This window comes from Empidonax traillii, unplaced genomic scaffold (assembly GCF_003031625.1).
Source record: "Empidonax traillii isolate 1590-97213 ecotype Southwest subspecies unplaced genomic scaffold, ASM303162v1 scaffold1290:size209104, whole genome shotgun sequence".
NCBI lineage: Eukaryota > Metazoa > Chordata > Aves > Passeriformes > Tyrannidae > Empidonax > Empidonax traillii.
The window spans coordinates 144,454-158,504 of NW_020956483.1; the positions used below are offsets into that span (position 1 = coordinate 144,454).

A 14,051-nucleotide genomic window follows, 5' to 3' on the forward strand; every position below is an offset into this window, starting at 1 on the left:
CAGCATTGCCTTAATATCTTCCAAGTTTTCACTAAGCCCCGTGCTTTATAATGTGACATTCCCAGGAAACAGGAGGCATCATCTGTCAGAAGACAGGAAACATGAAATGATTAAATGCATTTTATTGTTTTCTGTGAAACTGTGCCCAGTTTCTCCCTCTTCATGTGGGCAGATGGAATTTTCAAGAGCTCTTGTTGTTACACTGAAAAGAGTCAAGCCTCGTTTTTACATATAATATTAGTGTATAAAAAAAAAAATCTTAAACACCCCAAAGTTTATTTAGTTTGAGGTGACAAATAATAAATTACTTATTTCTTCGCTGAAACATCTAGCTAGAAAAAGTAGCTTGATTTGTTTTGTGAAAACAAATATCAAGGCACAGCTTAGAAAATGAGAAAATTTGAAGCTATCCATGGCCTAGGGTCTGGCAGGCTCATCCAGTAATTGGGAAAATGGCTGAAATATCCAGGAAGAAACTGTGGAGAGAAAGCATCTTGCAAATGGGAATGAAAAGAAACATCTCCATGTTGCTTGGCAATGGGATCTGTTTTGTTAGTCTGCTGGGGAAAGTGAACTGTGACTTCATATAGACAGAATTTCCTGGGGAAAATAATTTTGGACCTGAAAAAAAGATTAAGCCCCGTTGTTCTGAGTATATGCATGAAGGTTACTGTGTCAGATAACCAGTGGTTGTTTAGGCTGTGTTTCATTAGGAATTATTTTTCTGAATAATGATCATTCCCATCTTTGCCAGTGAGCTTATTTCCAGTTTCTGGATGTTGCTGTGTTTTAGAAAGAAGAATTTTGTTGCTGATCACAGTGGAGAATTTAAATTAGTATTTGCAACTATAAGGCATAAAGTCACGGAAAACATGTTTTCTTCTGAAAACATGTAGATTGCAGTCAAATAAGTGGGGATATTTAACCATAAACTGTTAGGCTGGGATGAAGCTCTGACCAGAGGGCTAAAATGGATTAAGGAACAGAGAGACTTTAGAGAATAGCAAAGAAATGTGCCCCTTACCAGTATGTGTAACAGCAAAAAATGGATTAAATCTAACTGGTTAATCACTTTGATTTCAATTTTTTTTAATATCTTGCTTGATGTGCCAGTTTCATTATACACATTAATTGCTTGTGGTTTGCAGTGTTTCCTGAGTGGGAAATGCCTTCCTGTTGATTGTGCTGCCCAGCTGTTAGATCCCAATGTGCAGATGGAATCATACCCGTGTGTGTGTGCTGAGCTCTGTCCCTGCTGTGATTGATTTAGGTGATGACACAATGACAGGAGATGGGGGAGAGTACCTGAGGCCAGAAGACCTCCGAGAACTAGGGGATGACTCTTTGCCAAGCAGCCAGTTCTTGGATGGGATGAACTACCTGAGGTACAGCTTGGAAGGAGGACGATCAGACAGGTATTTGCCTGGATACAGCACTTTTCTTGTGATAATTTTACACTCATTTTGTTATAAATGTTTGAAATCCCCTTTTCAGGGTCTCTCACTTGAGCTGGCAGAGGAACACCCGCAGTTCTAAGTTCTGAATAGCTACCCAGGCATTCCTGGGTGTGAAATGCCTGGTGTAAGTCAGCAGTGTCTCCACACTTACTGCCTTTAGAACTGGGGTACACTGAAGGGAATACAAGAAAAAAGGAGAAGTCTTGGGAACAGAATTTTGAACCTACCTCATTTTCCAGTCTTGATTGTTATTCTGGCAGCATTTCCGAAGCTCAGTGGAATCAGTAGGATCCCTTCTGTTTACTTCAGGAGGCCGTGAATTGCTCCTGGAACAAAAGATGTCAGGAAACAGTTTGGTTTTCCTCACAGCATGTGTAAATCCCATCATTCAGGTCTCACAAGCCTGGAGTCTTTGCTGGTTTTTAGGCAGTTCCAGTGAGTCCACTGAAAACAAAGTGACTGTGTGGCTTTTTAACTCTTAGAGGAAGTTTATGAACTAAAGCAGAGAGCCTAAAATCAAACCCTTTTGTTCTTTCCATGGTAACAAAGATTTCATTTAAGATGATGTATATAAACGATTGTGCACACAGATGTTAAGCCAGTTTAAGTTAAGCTCCCATTTGGAATAATTACATTGAAATGAAGCAAAATTATAAAGGGAGAAAGAATGAAAGAAGAAAAACATCTTTGTAACTCCATGGTCTCATTTTCTGTCACCTTCAGATTACTGAGTTTAAGAATTTTCACAGAGATTGGTTCCATTGTTTTGCTTTTGCTTTAATGTGATTTTCATTGCATTATACTGACTTTGGTTTTCCAAGAAATTCAGTAAAGCAGAACAGTATTAGCAGTCTAGATTCACGTAACCTTATGCATTGATCAATTTGATTTCAAAACATATATTTTTCATTTGTAACCATCTCCCCTATTTATTTTATTTCTCTCTCCCCTTCATTTTTCTTTCTTTTCCACGTGCTTTCATTAGCATCATGCCCAGGTAGGTATTACACAGCATGAACACCTGTTGTCTCTATACCCTTCTGTGGCACCTGTCTCTGCTCATCCACTTTGAAGGCCTGCTGTGTGCCAGCAAGTTGATTTGGAGCACCAAATGAACGATGCTGCTGCTGTTGGTTGATTGGTACAGTTTGCAATGATGCCAATTTTTTTTCTCAGCTTTTGAAACAATATATACTTCAACAGGAATTGCACTTAACTGGACTAGAGCTTGTTAGATCTCTCTAGGCTGGGAAGTGGATGTGCACTGCAACGTGATCTCCCAAGTATCCAGGTTAGAAACTCGGCTAGGGAATGCTGCTTATACTTTTTGGATTCCACCTGGGCCTTGTTCAGGGCTTAGAAGAGAAGGGTGATACATCAGGCACGTTCAGGAGCTTTGTAGCATTCCTGGGTTCCACAGTTCCATTTCTGTGGCTGAGTGGTTTTGGCCCCACAGTCTGTTACTTAAGATTTATCAGCCAGATTTGGATAAAATCTATATTTAGACTGTGTTTTTGGCTCTGATTTTAGGTAGGTTTGGGTTTTTTATTTAAAAGGATTCCTGAAGTACCTTTATTTCTGAGTCTTTAACTCCTGGTTTGCTCTTCATTTAGCTGGTCCATCACACAGAGAGGGGCAGTGCCATCTGAACACTAGATTTGAAATTGAGTTTAGAAGGAAATTTAAACCTCTAATCAACTGCAAAGCTCAGTCGTGAGTGTGTCTGTAGATAAAACCCAGGAGCCTTGGTGTATTTACTGGAGGTTATGTACAGGTAGAGCAGAGTGGATATATACTTGTGGTGGTGGTAGCAGCAGTGAAGATGGACAAAATCACCATGGAGATAACCAGCCAACTTTAGTTCAGACTTCCTTTCATTCAGTGTCTGTGCAGGATATGACAGTAGCTGAATAGCAGAACCTACAACTTGGATGGTGACTCTCTCACGAGCATTGCATGGCGCAGCAAAGCAGCTCTGGAAGTGTCAAAAGTGCAAATGAACACAGGATAATGAGGGCAAATGGGATCTGCTACTAAGGCTCATTTCTCAACCAAAGAACAAATGTTCGTTGTAGGTTTAGTTTCTTCTCAAGGTTTTCCAAAACCTGTGTAGTGCCTATCTTTGCTTCCAGTTTTGTACAGTCCACCTAGGATGCTAAACAGACCTTTAGTATGAGTCAGTCATCCAGAGCATTCATTATGCTTCAATGTCATATTTTTCTAATAAAAATAAGGTAACCATTTGCTTCTAAAAATGAATCAAACCCCCTCAAACCTGAGTGAACGTAGCTATTGTTAAAAAAGGCTGAGTGGTCTGAATCAGATGGTATTTGAACTGCACTTAAAGCACTTGAAACTCTTGTCTGTAGTGAATGCATGACTTGCTAACTGCTGAAAATGAATTATCCTTTAAAAATCTGCGTATCCAGATACATGGCCTATTGTTCTGATCCCGCACATTAGTCATCCTGAGTACTACTCACGGGTGTGTGAGCCAGGAAAACAAAATTGCTTCCTTCAGTTATATGTACTATATTCCTCTAGACCTATCACAGAGTACACGTACAACATCTGAAGGTGGCTGATCTGTTCTTAAAAATCACTCATGTAAAACTGCAGCCAGTGAATACTGAAGGGACAAAACTAGTGCTGTTTGGTAGCAGAACCCCCATTTACCTCAATATGTCCTTTTGTGGCGTCCTATTTGTCTGAATTTTTTTTTTTTTTTTTGCTTTTTGCTGGTGGATACTGCAGTTACATTCTGAGCCAGTGCTTGGAAGCAGCTTATTTACTGCCTTGCACCTCTCATTGCTACAGCAACCAGTGTTCTGTGGAGCTGTGCGTACTTACAGCGAGATCCGTGCTCCCATTTGGACTGCCTCCCTAAAGATGCTGCTGGCATTCCCAGGAACAGTTCTGTTTTCCACAGGAGCTTGTGGCCGGCCACACTTCACCTCGCTTGTGTGTACCTTCCAGGGGACAACGTTGAGCTTACTTATTTACAGTTTTAGGGGGAGAGAGTAGGTCAGAGAGCAAGGGTCACTCCAGCTTTTCTTCAGGTGGCAGTGTTCTGGTTTTCCACAGTGGTTTGTGGAACATAGCAGAGAACTTCAGCCTTACCTAAATGAATGCTTTTTGTTACAAGGAGACTATCATGCCACAAAGCCAAGCCTAAAGCATCTGTGAGTATAAAGCTATCATGCAGATGAATGTCTAGGTTCTGCATTTTGAAGCAGCTGAGTCAGTGGAGAGGCTTTGTGGCCCGGGGTCAGGGAGGTGGCACAGCCCCACCATGTCCCCCTGGGGCAGGGATCTGCTCCCCCTGGAAGCTGCATCCCGTTGCTAATTGCACGCTTCTTTCATTCTCCCACTCGATCTGTCATGACACCTTCCCAACATCATCTGTGCTGCTGATGCATTGCTATGGCATCCTACCAACCTGCCAGCCTGCGGTCCTTCAGTTCAGACAGGTCCCACACCCTGAGCCACGCCTCCTACCTGCGGGACAGCGCCATGATCGACGACACCGTGGTGATCCCCAGCCAGCAGGTAAGGAAAAACCCCCTGAACTCGCTCACTGCCGGGAGAAACTGGGGAGGAGAAAAAGATCTCAGCGTAAATTGCACTGATGAGTCTGTGCTGTTCGCTGCTAGTTTATTTTACTACAAGTCTCTCTGTTTTTGCTGATATTTAACAGCAGATTGTACTGTATTAAACTCTATTCCAAAATTAATGGATAAGCCGTGTGAATGCTACAGGGACTGTGTTCTTAATGTTCTCCACTGTAACTGATTTTCGAATGTTGCTACCAGCCAGTGGGCTAAACATTCTAATAAACTCACAGCCACTGTCCTCAGAGATACTCTCTTGAAACATGCTTTTAGTTAAAAAAGAGATTTAGGAAATGCCCTCTTGGTAAATCACAGCATTCATTTCACTGAGACCAATAACATAGGATTACTTTCAGCAAATACAGAATGTTACAATAAGGGGTTTCTAATATCTTAGTGCTATTCTTACTCCTTTGTTTTCTTTTTAAAAAAAGTTTATGCTTTAGGCACTGCTATGCAAAACACATCTTATTGTTTAGTTGATTAATTGATTTCACTGCAGTAAAAAGGGTTGGTTGTTTTTGTTTTTTTTTTTTTTTGCTTCCCAAGGTAACAACTCTGGCCAAAGAAGCTGAAAGGAATTCCTATCGCTTGAGCTGGGGCCCTGAAAACTTGGACAATGTGGCTCTTTCTTCCAGCCCTATTCACTCAGGGTGAGTGTATCAATTAGCATTTTACTTCAAAATGAGAAACAGTGTACCTGCAGTGGCAGCAGCTTCAACTAATGCTTAACTACGAGCTGTATGTTAATTTCTTTGCCTCCTGGAGCTGTCAATAAATTGTTATGATCTTTTAAGCTCTGACAGTCAAACAAACCTGAGTACCAAGACTGTTCACTGAAATTGCTGTAAGTCCGTGAGCCCTGAGTCAAGTTCAAGAGGAATGAATGAGATAATTGATGCATACACACAGGAACTGTGTGAATTGTATGGAGAAATAAATACACTGCCTTTTTGGAGTTAGCAATAATTGAGATCAAGGGCCTAATCGTTCCAGATGGTGGGTACTCACCGTGCTAGTGGAGTAGTTTAGGTGAGCACCAACTCTGGGGTTTTGCCTTTCAAATTACAGGAATAGACAAGCAACCTCAACATCATGTGCTTTGTACATATTTGGCCACTCTCTTCATGTATTCTTCATAAGCATTTGCATTTAGGCAAGCCCGTTGTCGTGGCATAAGGCAGGTCAAAATGCAGGCCCAGCCAAGTTCATGCTTAAAAAGCTTATCCTGGCTGGCCTTTTAAATGCTCCTACTTAGTGTGTTTTAAATAATTCTATTCTTCACATTGAATTCTACCCTTGTGTCCTGCCATGAGGTTTGATTACAGATGTGCAGATGAGTTCATAAAAAAGGGGATGTAATTAAAAAACCTTTAATTTCTGTGGCACTACATTGTACACAGCATGGCTGGACATCACAAGGGGAAAGAAGGGTTTTGTTCATCTCAGCTGACTTTGCAACTATCTGACAGTCCATATCTTTCAAAACATAGCACTGGAGTCCCCTTTGGAATGACAGGTCTAGAGGAGGAACAATATTGTCATAACTGTGATTGCAGATTGCTTGATGTGACATAGATGAGCAGTTTTGTTGTTGGCTGATAGGAGGATACTTGGCTGTGACCAGTGTTGTTTGGATTTGCTTTTCATGAGCTCTAGAACTAACAAATGAAATGAAAATACTTAATATGTAAAGTATGTATGTGTTTCTATTTATGCTGGTAAGCTTTAAAATTGCTTTGGTGCTTTATTCTAACCCTCCGTGGATTCCAAACTTCTTCCAAAGGATGTATTAGTTTTCCCTTTCAGAAAGGTAGGTCTTTCCTGTGATTGCAGAGGATGAACTAAAGACTTCCTAGGAGAGTGGCATTTACTTCTTGGATGTGCAGTAATTTTGTGGTTTTCTTTTAAATTATATTAGTGATATTTCAATCTTTTGGGATGACCAGAATGCTAGTGGTAGGATAAGATATCTACCTGATTTTAATAAGAGCAACACTCTTGCTGCCTTATATTAAATAGTGACCTTTAACATGACACAAATTATGTTCCACTTTCTATACAAACCAACTGACTTGCCACTAAATATTGTAATAAAGAAACCTATAACAGTGATTCCTCAACCTTTGGAAAACACAGTACAGCACTTCATTTTAATTTTGTTTGGATTTGCCCAAGTCATCAAATTATCATAAACTGTTGGAGTATATCTTTTTTTTTAAACAAAGTACATTGACTACTAGAGTTTGCTTTTGAAAGTGAAACAGTTGTACAAGTACTGGAACAAAAAATATATTTGTAATTTATACTCCTCTTGTCACCCACACACTCCTCCACGCGCAGACACACACTATTGGTAAGTTCTTCTGATCCAGCAGCACTGCTAACATTTGGGTGCATGCAGTGGCAGAGTATTTATGTGTCATGAAAGAAAACTCTTAGAATTTTCAAAGAAATGCTATATAAACCTTGTCAGTGGCCTTGGACAAAGGTCTGACCTTGATTTTGCCCAAGACACTGAAAATGTATTGAATTCAGATTGTGCAATAACATATCAGCAAGGTATTGGACGTGAATTACTAGTCAAAGAAAATTTTAAGTTTGTATTCTGCACAATCTAAGAAGAAAAAATTACACCCTGCTCTGTTTCAGTGATAAACCCCAAATTGTTGTTGGGTTCTTACTGATGTCCTTTTGTAGGGAAGTGTTTCAGTGTAACACTCCCAGCAAAAGCATAAATTCAGAGAGAACTGTTCTCTCGGTGTGGAATTTCACAGGCACATATTTCAGCCTTTGCATAACTAACCAAAACCCCTTCCATGTCTGAAATTTCAGAAGGGGAAAATGTTTTAGCCATCCACTTAAAAAGTGAATGTAACTCTTGTTTCAATGCGTTGATAATTTCATCAGTAAGGAAGGAAAAGCAAGCTCTTTTGTCAGAGTCTTTGGCAACCATTTCAAAACCCAGAAAACATTTCTCTCTTAAGATGTAACACTCTTGTGGTGCTCAAAATCTCAACATAGAGATCTCCTGGACATTCTACACAGCTGACAGTTTCTGAGTAGTTTCATGCGTTGGCTGAAGGTAAAAATATAAATTCCTGCATTTAAACTGCCTTTCAGTGAATCAGATTTGCTTCTCCTGATAAAACAATTAGATCTTACAATGGTTAAGGGCATCTGATTATGCTAGAAGGTTTGGGTGCTGAATATCCAATAAGATAAGAGTTTTATTGCTTTGCTGGTAATATTAGGGGATATTATTTGTAATTACCTGCTTAAGCATTGTGAGAGACAGAACTACTCCTACATAATGCAAATATGTTTCACAGTCTTACTCTCATACCTCACCATATCCTATTGTGGAAGAACCAATTTTCTTGAAGTTGAAAGGCAAAAAATCACTGAACTGCAAGGTTTCTTTTCACTTGCAGCGTTTAGCTCTGGGTCCAGGCTTTGATATTAACATGATTTTGTGTTCTGGAGAAAATACGTGCCAGCTCTGCAAATGTTCCAGCTCTGACTTGCTCACAGTAAAACTCCTGTTTAATGAAAGGTATTGAATGTGTATAATTTGATGATGGAGAAGTCCCTATTTGACTGTTTGATGATTTTGAGAGTATCAGTACTTCTAACTTGAAAAAAAAAGTTGGGATATTATTAGTGAGTTTGTTGTTGCCTCCATCAATGAGAAAAGGTGAAGGATGAGGGAGTGGGCAGCTCGTACTGTGACAAATAATGTGAATTATCATTCTTAGCTGCATGTCTGCAAAAAAGGAGGCTGGATCCTTGCTAACAAGGTAAACAAAATCTATTTCAAGTGTTGTATTTTGAATCCATAACACTGCTTTTCCCGATGTTCCCGAGATTGATTTCCTGGAAATCGTTATGGAAACAGGACCTGGCAGCGACCAGCTGATAGTCATTTCTTAAATCTCAGAGTCTGAATGACTTCAAATTTTGCTGTAGCTTTATGACCTTTGTTCAGAAAGTTACAGTAAGGAAAAACAGCGGGTGTGTTTCATTAATAGCAAATTGGTGTTGATGGAAGAAAATGGCAATGGAGATCTGTAGAATAAGGGACATTGGAAAACTAACTGTCCGTGTGACACTGAGTGATTACTGAGAGCCCAAACAGGTCAAACTGAAAGTTTGGAATTTGTCATTCTGCAGAACAAAAGGAGGACAAGAAACATGTTGAAATGGAGAAGAGGGGAGGACAGAAGCTATAGATAGGGAAATGGAAGAAAAGAAATAACGATTCATTGGGGTAATCAGGAACACTGGCTGGAATTACCTTAGGTTCCTTACCCTTTGATAAATCACGGCCCACATTTCACACATGGACGCCTAAACCAAGCAGCACTTGCCCTAATCCGCGTCTCCAAGGTTTCTTCAGGATCTAACCTGCATCTGCCTTCCTGTGGGAGAATGTGTGTAGAGGACCCAGATCACTGGAGTTTTATTCCAGTAGCAGCAGTGCCATTTGTAAGCCAGGCTGTCGACGTAGCTTGTTTCCCATGCTCACTCCTCCCTTCTCACACGGAATGAATATGCACATATATGTATATGTTCATGTGTTTGGTTTAGAAATCTCTTTCATTTTTTTCCAGTATTTCATTTAACTCATTCTTTTTTTTTTTTCCCCCCTTTCTTTTGTTTTTTGATGTTAAATCATCTATTCTATTGCAGATGCTCTTCTCCATGTCTTGATCTTGACAACAGCAGGTGAACTTCTGCATAATTTCTTTCTTTAATACATTGCACTTCTCACCCACCCTATTTATTCTCCCCTCTTACCTCACTTCAGGATGCTTTAGTGTTTGATAGTGCACGTTAGCTGAGACAAAAAATCAATGTAACCAGCAGGAATAGTTACATGTGGCCCTATTTCTCTTCTTATACAGTAAGTGCCCACTTTTCTCCCTCTGCTTTGTTTTCTATAACAAAAGAGTTCTGGACACATAATAAGTCCACTGCAAAAAAACTTAACAAAGCTCCTTATACAATCCCAGACTGTTTTAACCACTGGTTTATTTAACAATACCTTTTCTTTGTTGGTGGCATGCTTTAGTATTAATATTTAAAGGAAGGAAAAAACCCTCCACAAATAATCCAACACAATCCGCTGTAATTGCTAAATTATTAAGTGGGCCTTTTATCTCATTGTCTATATAAAGAATATTTCAGAGCCTCTCCCTAGGCCATATTTGCCCCATTGTGCCACCATATTTGAACTAGTAGAATAACTGCGTGAAGCTGAACATTCCCAAAGGAGATTATCTTCCCTAGGCCAGCTGGAGTGTTTGTTGGCGTCTCTTCTGCTCCTTTAACATAACCATAGAAAGGTGAAAATCTCCTTAAGTATTCAGCTGTAAATGGCTAAATGAAACCCCAAACTACAAGCCCATATTTTTAGGCAGTGTCACTCAGTCTCTCAGCAGCTGGCTAATGCAGTGGATGTTATCAGAAGTCAATACTACAGCAGTTTCCCCCTGTAGGATCATGTTTTTTGTCCTCCTGGAATGTGTATTTTGCCTGGTTTCTGTATGGCACAGTTGCAGCCTGCTGGAAAGCACGCTGAGGTAGTTGAATGACATGCTGTTGACTTCAGCAGGAGCTGGATCCAAGGCCTTTTTTCGGAATTTCAGCCTCTCTCAGTTCTCCTCCTCCTGCTGAACACTCTGGGATGGCTGAAGCACCCTGGTCGTTTGTTTCTGCTTCTTCACACTGCGACTAACACTGAATGCTGCTATCTCCTTGTTTCCCAGTCTCTGGTCTAAGTTAAGAAAGCCTATGCTGAAAAGTTCAGTCGTGTGTCTCCAGTGGATGTGCTCTCCTTGGAGCTTTTGTTCCCTGCTGCCCGATGAGCGCATGTGTGGCTGCACAGTCTGAGAGAATAATCGTACCTGAGCCGAGTGTATGAAAGTGGTGGGGTAGATTTTGCCTCTTCTGTGTGTTCCAAGAACTGCTGCCTGTCCCAGGAAGCCCCTTCCCCTGCTGGGTTTTGCATGGCTCTCCCAGTGACTGCAGAATGGGATGTGTGAGTGGCAACACATGAGGTTGTGCCTCTCTGCAAAGCTCTTCACAGGACAGGGACTCACTCCTCGCAAAGCACACAACAAGAATCTTCCCTCACCCCCTCCAACACTGACACGTCCCTTTTTTTAATTTATTTGTTCATCCTGCTGTTCTCTTTCAAATGAGGATAGATGCAGAAGCAAACCAAGTTAATCCTATATGAATAAAAGCAGCAAAGGGTATAACTCAATTCTGATCTGAAATACAAATTTCATGAAAATACACCCCAACTTTTTGCCCTTCTATCCAGTGCATAACAGTCTGTGTTTTGTTCAAGCTACTATTTGCTCTCTTCTCTGTAGAAGGCATGGAAACAGCCTGAAAGGTTTAGGGGCCTTGGTGTATGCCCCTCAACCAGAGGGACACTGTAGCCAATGCTTCTTGATAGAGTTACCTTTTGTATGGCAAGTATGTAGTTTTGAATTGCTCTAAAATGGAGGAGAATGAAATGGCCTCTCTAATTCATGAGTAAGTCTTGCTAAATTAAAAGGGAATGGATGATGCTTGAGCTGACTGCTGTGTGTCTAACAAAAGCATGTGTAGACTTCCCTGCAGTCTATAACTGATTGCTGTAAAATAATTGCTTTTGTACTTTGTTTTTTCTTTTGAAAAATAATCCTGATTTCCCCTTCATTCTCCTTAAAAGAGGAAGGCAACGATTTCTCCAAACCTGATTTGTTTCATTGATTTGGCTGTTATGTTGCACTGCCACCTTGCTAAATCCCAGGAAAGCTCAGTATCGATCCAATTTGCAAGACTGTCGGGGTCACATGTCTGTGTTGTGCTTCATTTTTACCAGGACCTTTAAAACTAAAAAAGGAACTTACTCAAAGGCTGTCTTAGTACTGGGAAAGATGCACCTTTACCCTTAATCTGCTTTGACTTTGAATCATCACTTAATTAAAATTTAAGTTAAAGTTCCTTTAATCCCCTTTATTTACCTTTTCTTTTCTTTATTTTTGTTCCTTCTTGAACTCTTTGCAACCTTTTGTGTTTCTCTTTAATGCTCCCTCTCGTCTTCATTCTCTGTACACAGATGGTTGATAGTACTTTTAGTTGTGCCCCCATGCAGTTGGCTCATGGGGTAAGCTCTGAGTTTCCTGCTCAGCTTCAGTGAGTAGATATGAAATGAGGGTCATTAATATTCTGGTATCATGCATTATTTTCTTTTTGACCGTGGGAATTTATCACCATAAGGGATCACTCTGCAGAGTGATGGCTTCATCTGCCAATCACTCCTGCTAGTTGTGTTTGTTGAGTGCAGTCTCTTCCTATCTCAGCCTTGTCACTTCCCAACACCTGGTAAAAGAAGCGTTGGAGAGTGGAAAAATAACGTGTGTGTGTGTGTGCGTGGGCAGCAAAATAATTAGTTTGCATTTTACATTTCCTTTATATTAGTCATACAATTCTTTCGCTTTCCCAAATGCGCATTTCAGAAAGCATATTTTATACCATGCATTAGTTTTGTTTGAATGATCTGTATACTGATAGACATGCTCCTTCAAAAGGGAAAAACTTTTCCAGTCCTGGAGAAGTAATGGCACATTCCAGATGCCCTATTATGTAGCAAATAGGCAGAAAAAGAGGCTGCTGTGATTCAGAAAATGCGTTATTATGAATTATTTACTTCACCCTCTTGCATATCCAAAAGTATGTGAAATGTGCTGATAAAAAAAAAAAAAAAGAGATGGAAAGAAATTGGATTAAATAAGTGCACGATGAAATTTATGTGGCAAACAGGTGAGAAATACACAGGGTGGTGTGGTGGAAAAGGATGTGTTATTACACTCTGTGTCAGCTCTATCCTGTGTCACTGTACTATCCTTTGAGGTCTAGAGCTGAGAAATTTTCCCCCTCAGTTTCTTTCCTTTGCACTCTGTTCGTGGTAGTTCTCCAAAATCTGTTGTCCAGGAATTTGTTAGTATTACACGGCTGGGTTTGTGAACTGACTCCTCCATAATGTGATAGTTGGCACTAATCTTTCTGTGCTGTGCTCACAATATTCTGTGCTTGTCTGAATAACTACTTTAGATCTTCCATGTGATAGAAACAGCTGTTTTTACAGTGAATAATAATAATGTCTTGCTGTCTTTATCCTAACCATTGTTATCTTTGTGTCCACCTTCCAGTGAGACTTGCCTTTACCTCTTTTTCCACTCTTTGGAGCAATGATTGATTTCAGTGAGAGATGACTGATAGAATTTGTGATAGATTTACTGACCCACCAGGCACATTCAGTAAACTTAAACTGAAGAGAAAGAGTTGCAGCCATATGACAAGAAGGGAGGTGATTTGGTTTGGTGCCTCACCTTTCCTGGGTATTTTTGTCTGGCATTTAACAATGGGTTTGGCATTGCTGAGGCACATGTGGAGATAAGCTAAGGAAGACATAGGGTAGACAGGTGACCCAGGACTAACTGGACAGCGACAGAAGGTGATCCTGATGTTAAAGTCCACAGTCTTAAGTCAATAGACAAAAACTGAATCCCAAGAACTGTGTTTATGACGGCTTACACAATGAGAAATGTGAACGCTCCTTTAATTCAGTCAGAGCTTCTGGTAATTGTGGGGGAGTGTTTGTGTTGGTCACAGTATTAGCTTTAAAATGTGAAACTCCTCTTGCAGAGGTGTCACTGACTGCCTCAAACAACACCCGCTGTACTGGAGCCTTGCACCAATTCTCCAAAACAGCACCAGTTTGATAACACCACTTCATGCACTTACCGGGCAATTGCGGTGCAAGCCAAGAGCATTAGTGCCACAACTGAGCACTCAGTGTCTCTTAAGCCCTTCTTTCATCTGTGCTTTACCATGTATAAAGAATGTATTTTGTGAAGGAAGCTCCCATTCTTCTCAACTAATCCCCGGACAATGGAAGCTGTAAAATGTTTTCATTTTCTTT

The 14,051-nt window shown here is 40.4% G+C and overlaps 1 protein-coding gene across 20 annotated transcripts in view; it reads left to right on the top strand.

Annotated features, from left to right (window-relative positions):
• Window positions 1-14,051, top strand: part of ANK2 (ankyrin 2) — a 171,903-nt gene that overhangs the window by 122,565 nt on the left and 35,287 nt on the right. For 7 of the 20 annotated variants that reach the window (XM_027906377.1, XM_027906395.1, XM_027906385.1 and 4 more), the window contains 3 exons: window positions 1,271-1,415; window positions 4,904-5,006; window positions 5,618-5,721. In XM_027906377.1, the coding sequence (XP_027762178.1) occupies window positions 1,271-1,415; window positions 4,904-5,006; window positions 5,618-5,721 (352 nt within the window). Of the gene's footprint in view, window positions 1-1,270; window positions 1,416-2,442; window positions 2,455-4,903; window positions 5,007-5,617; window positions 5,722-8,826; window positions 8,869-9,760; window positions 9,797-14,051 lie in introns of all 20 variants that reach the window. The other 13 variants (XM_027906380.1, XM_027906386.1, XM_027906390.1 and 10 more) reach the window with 6 other exon arrangements.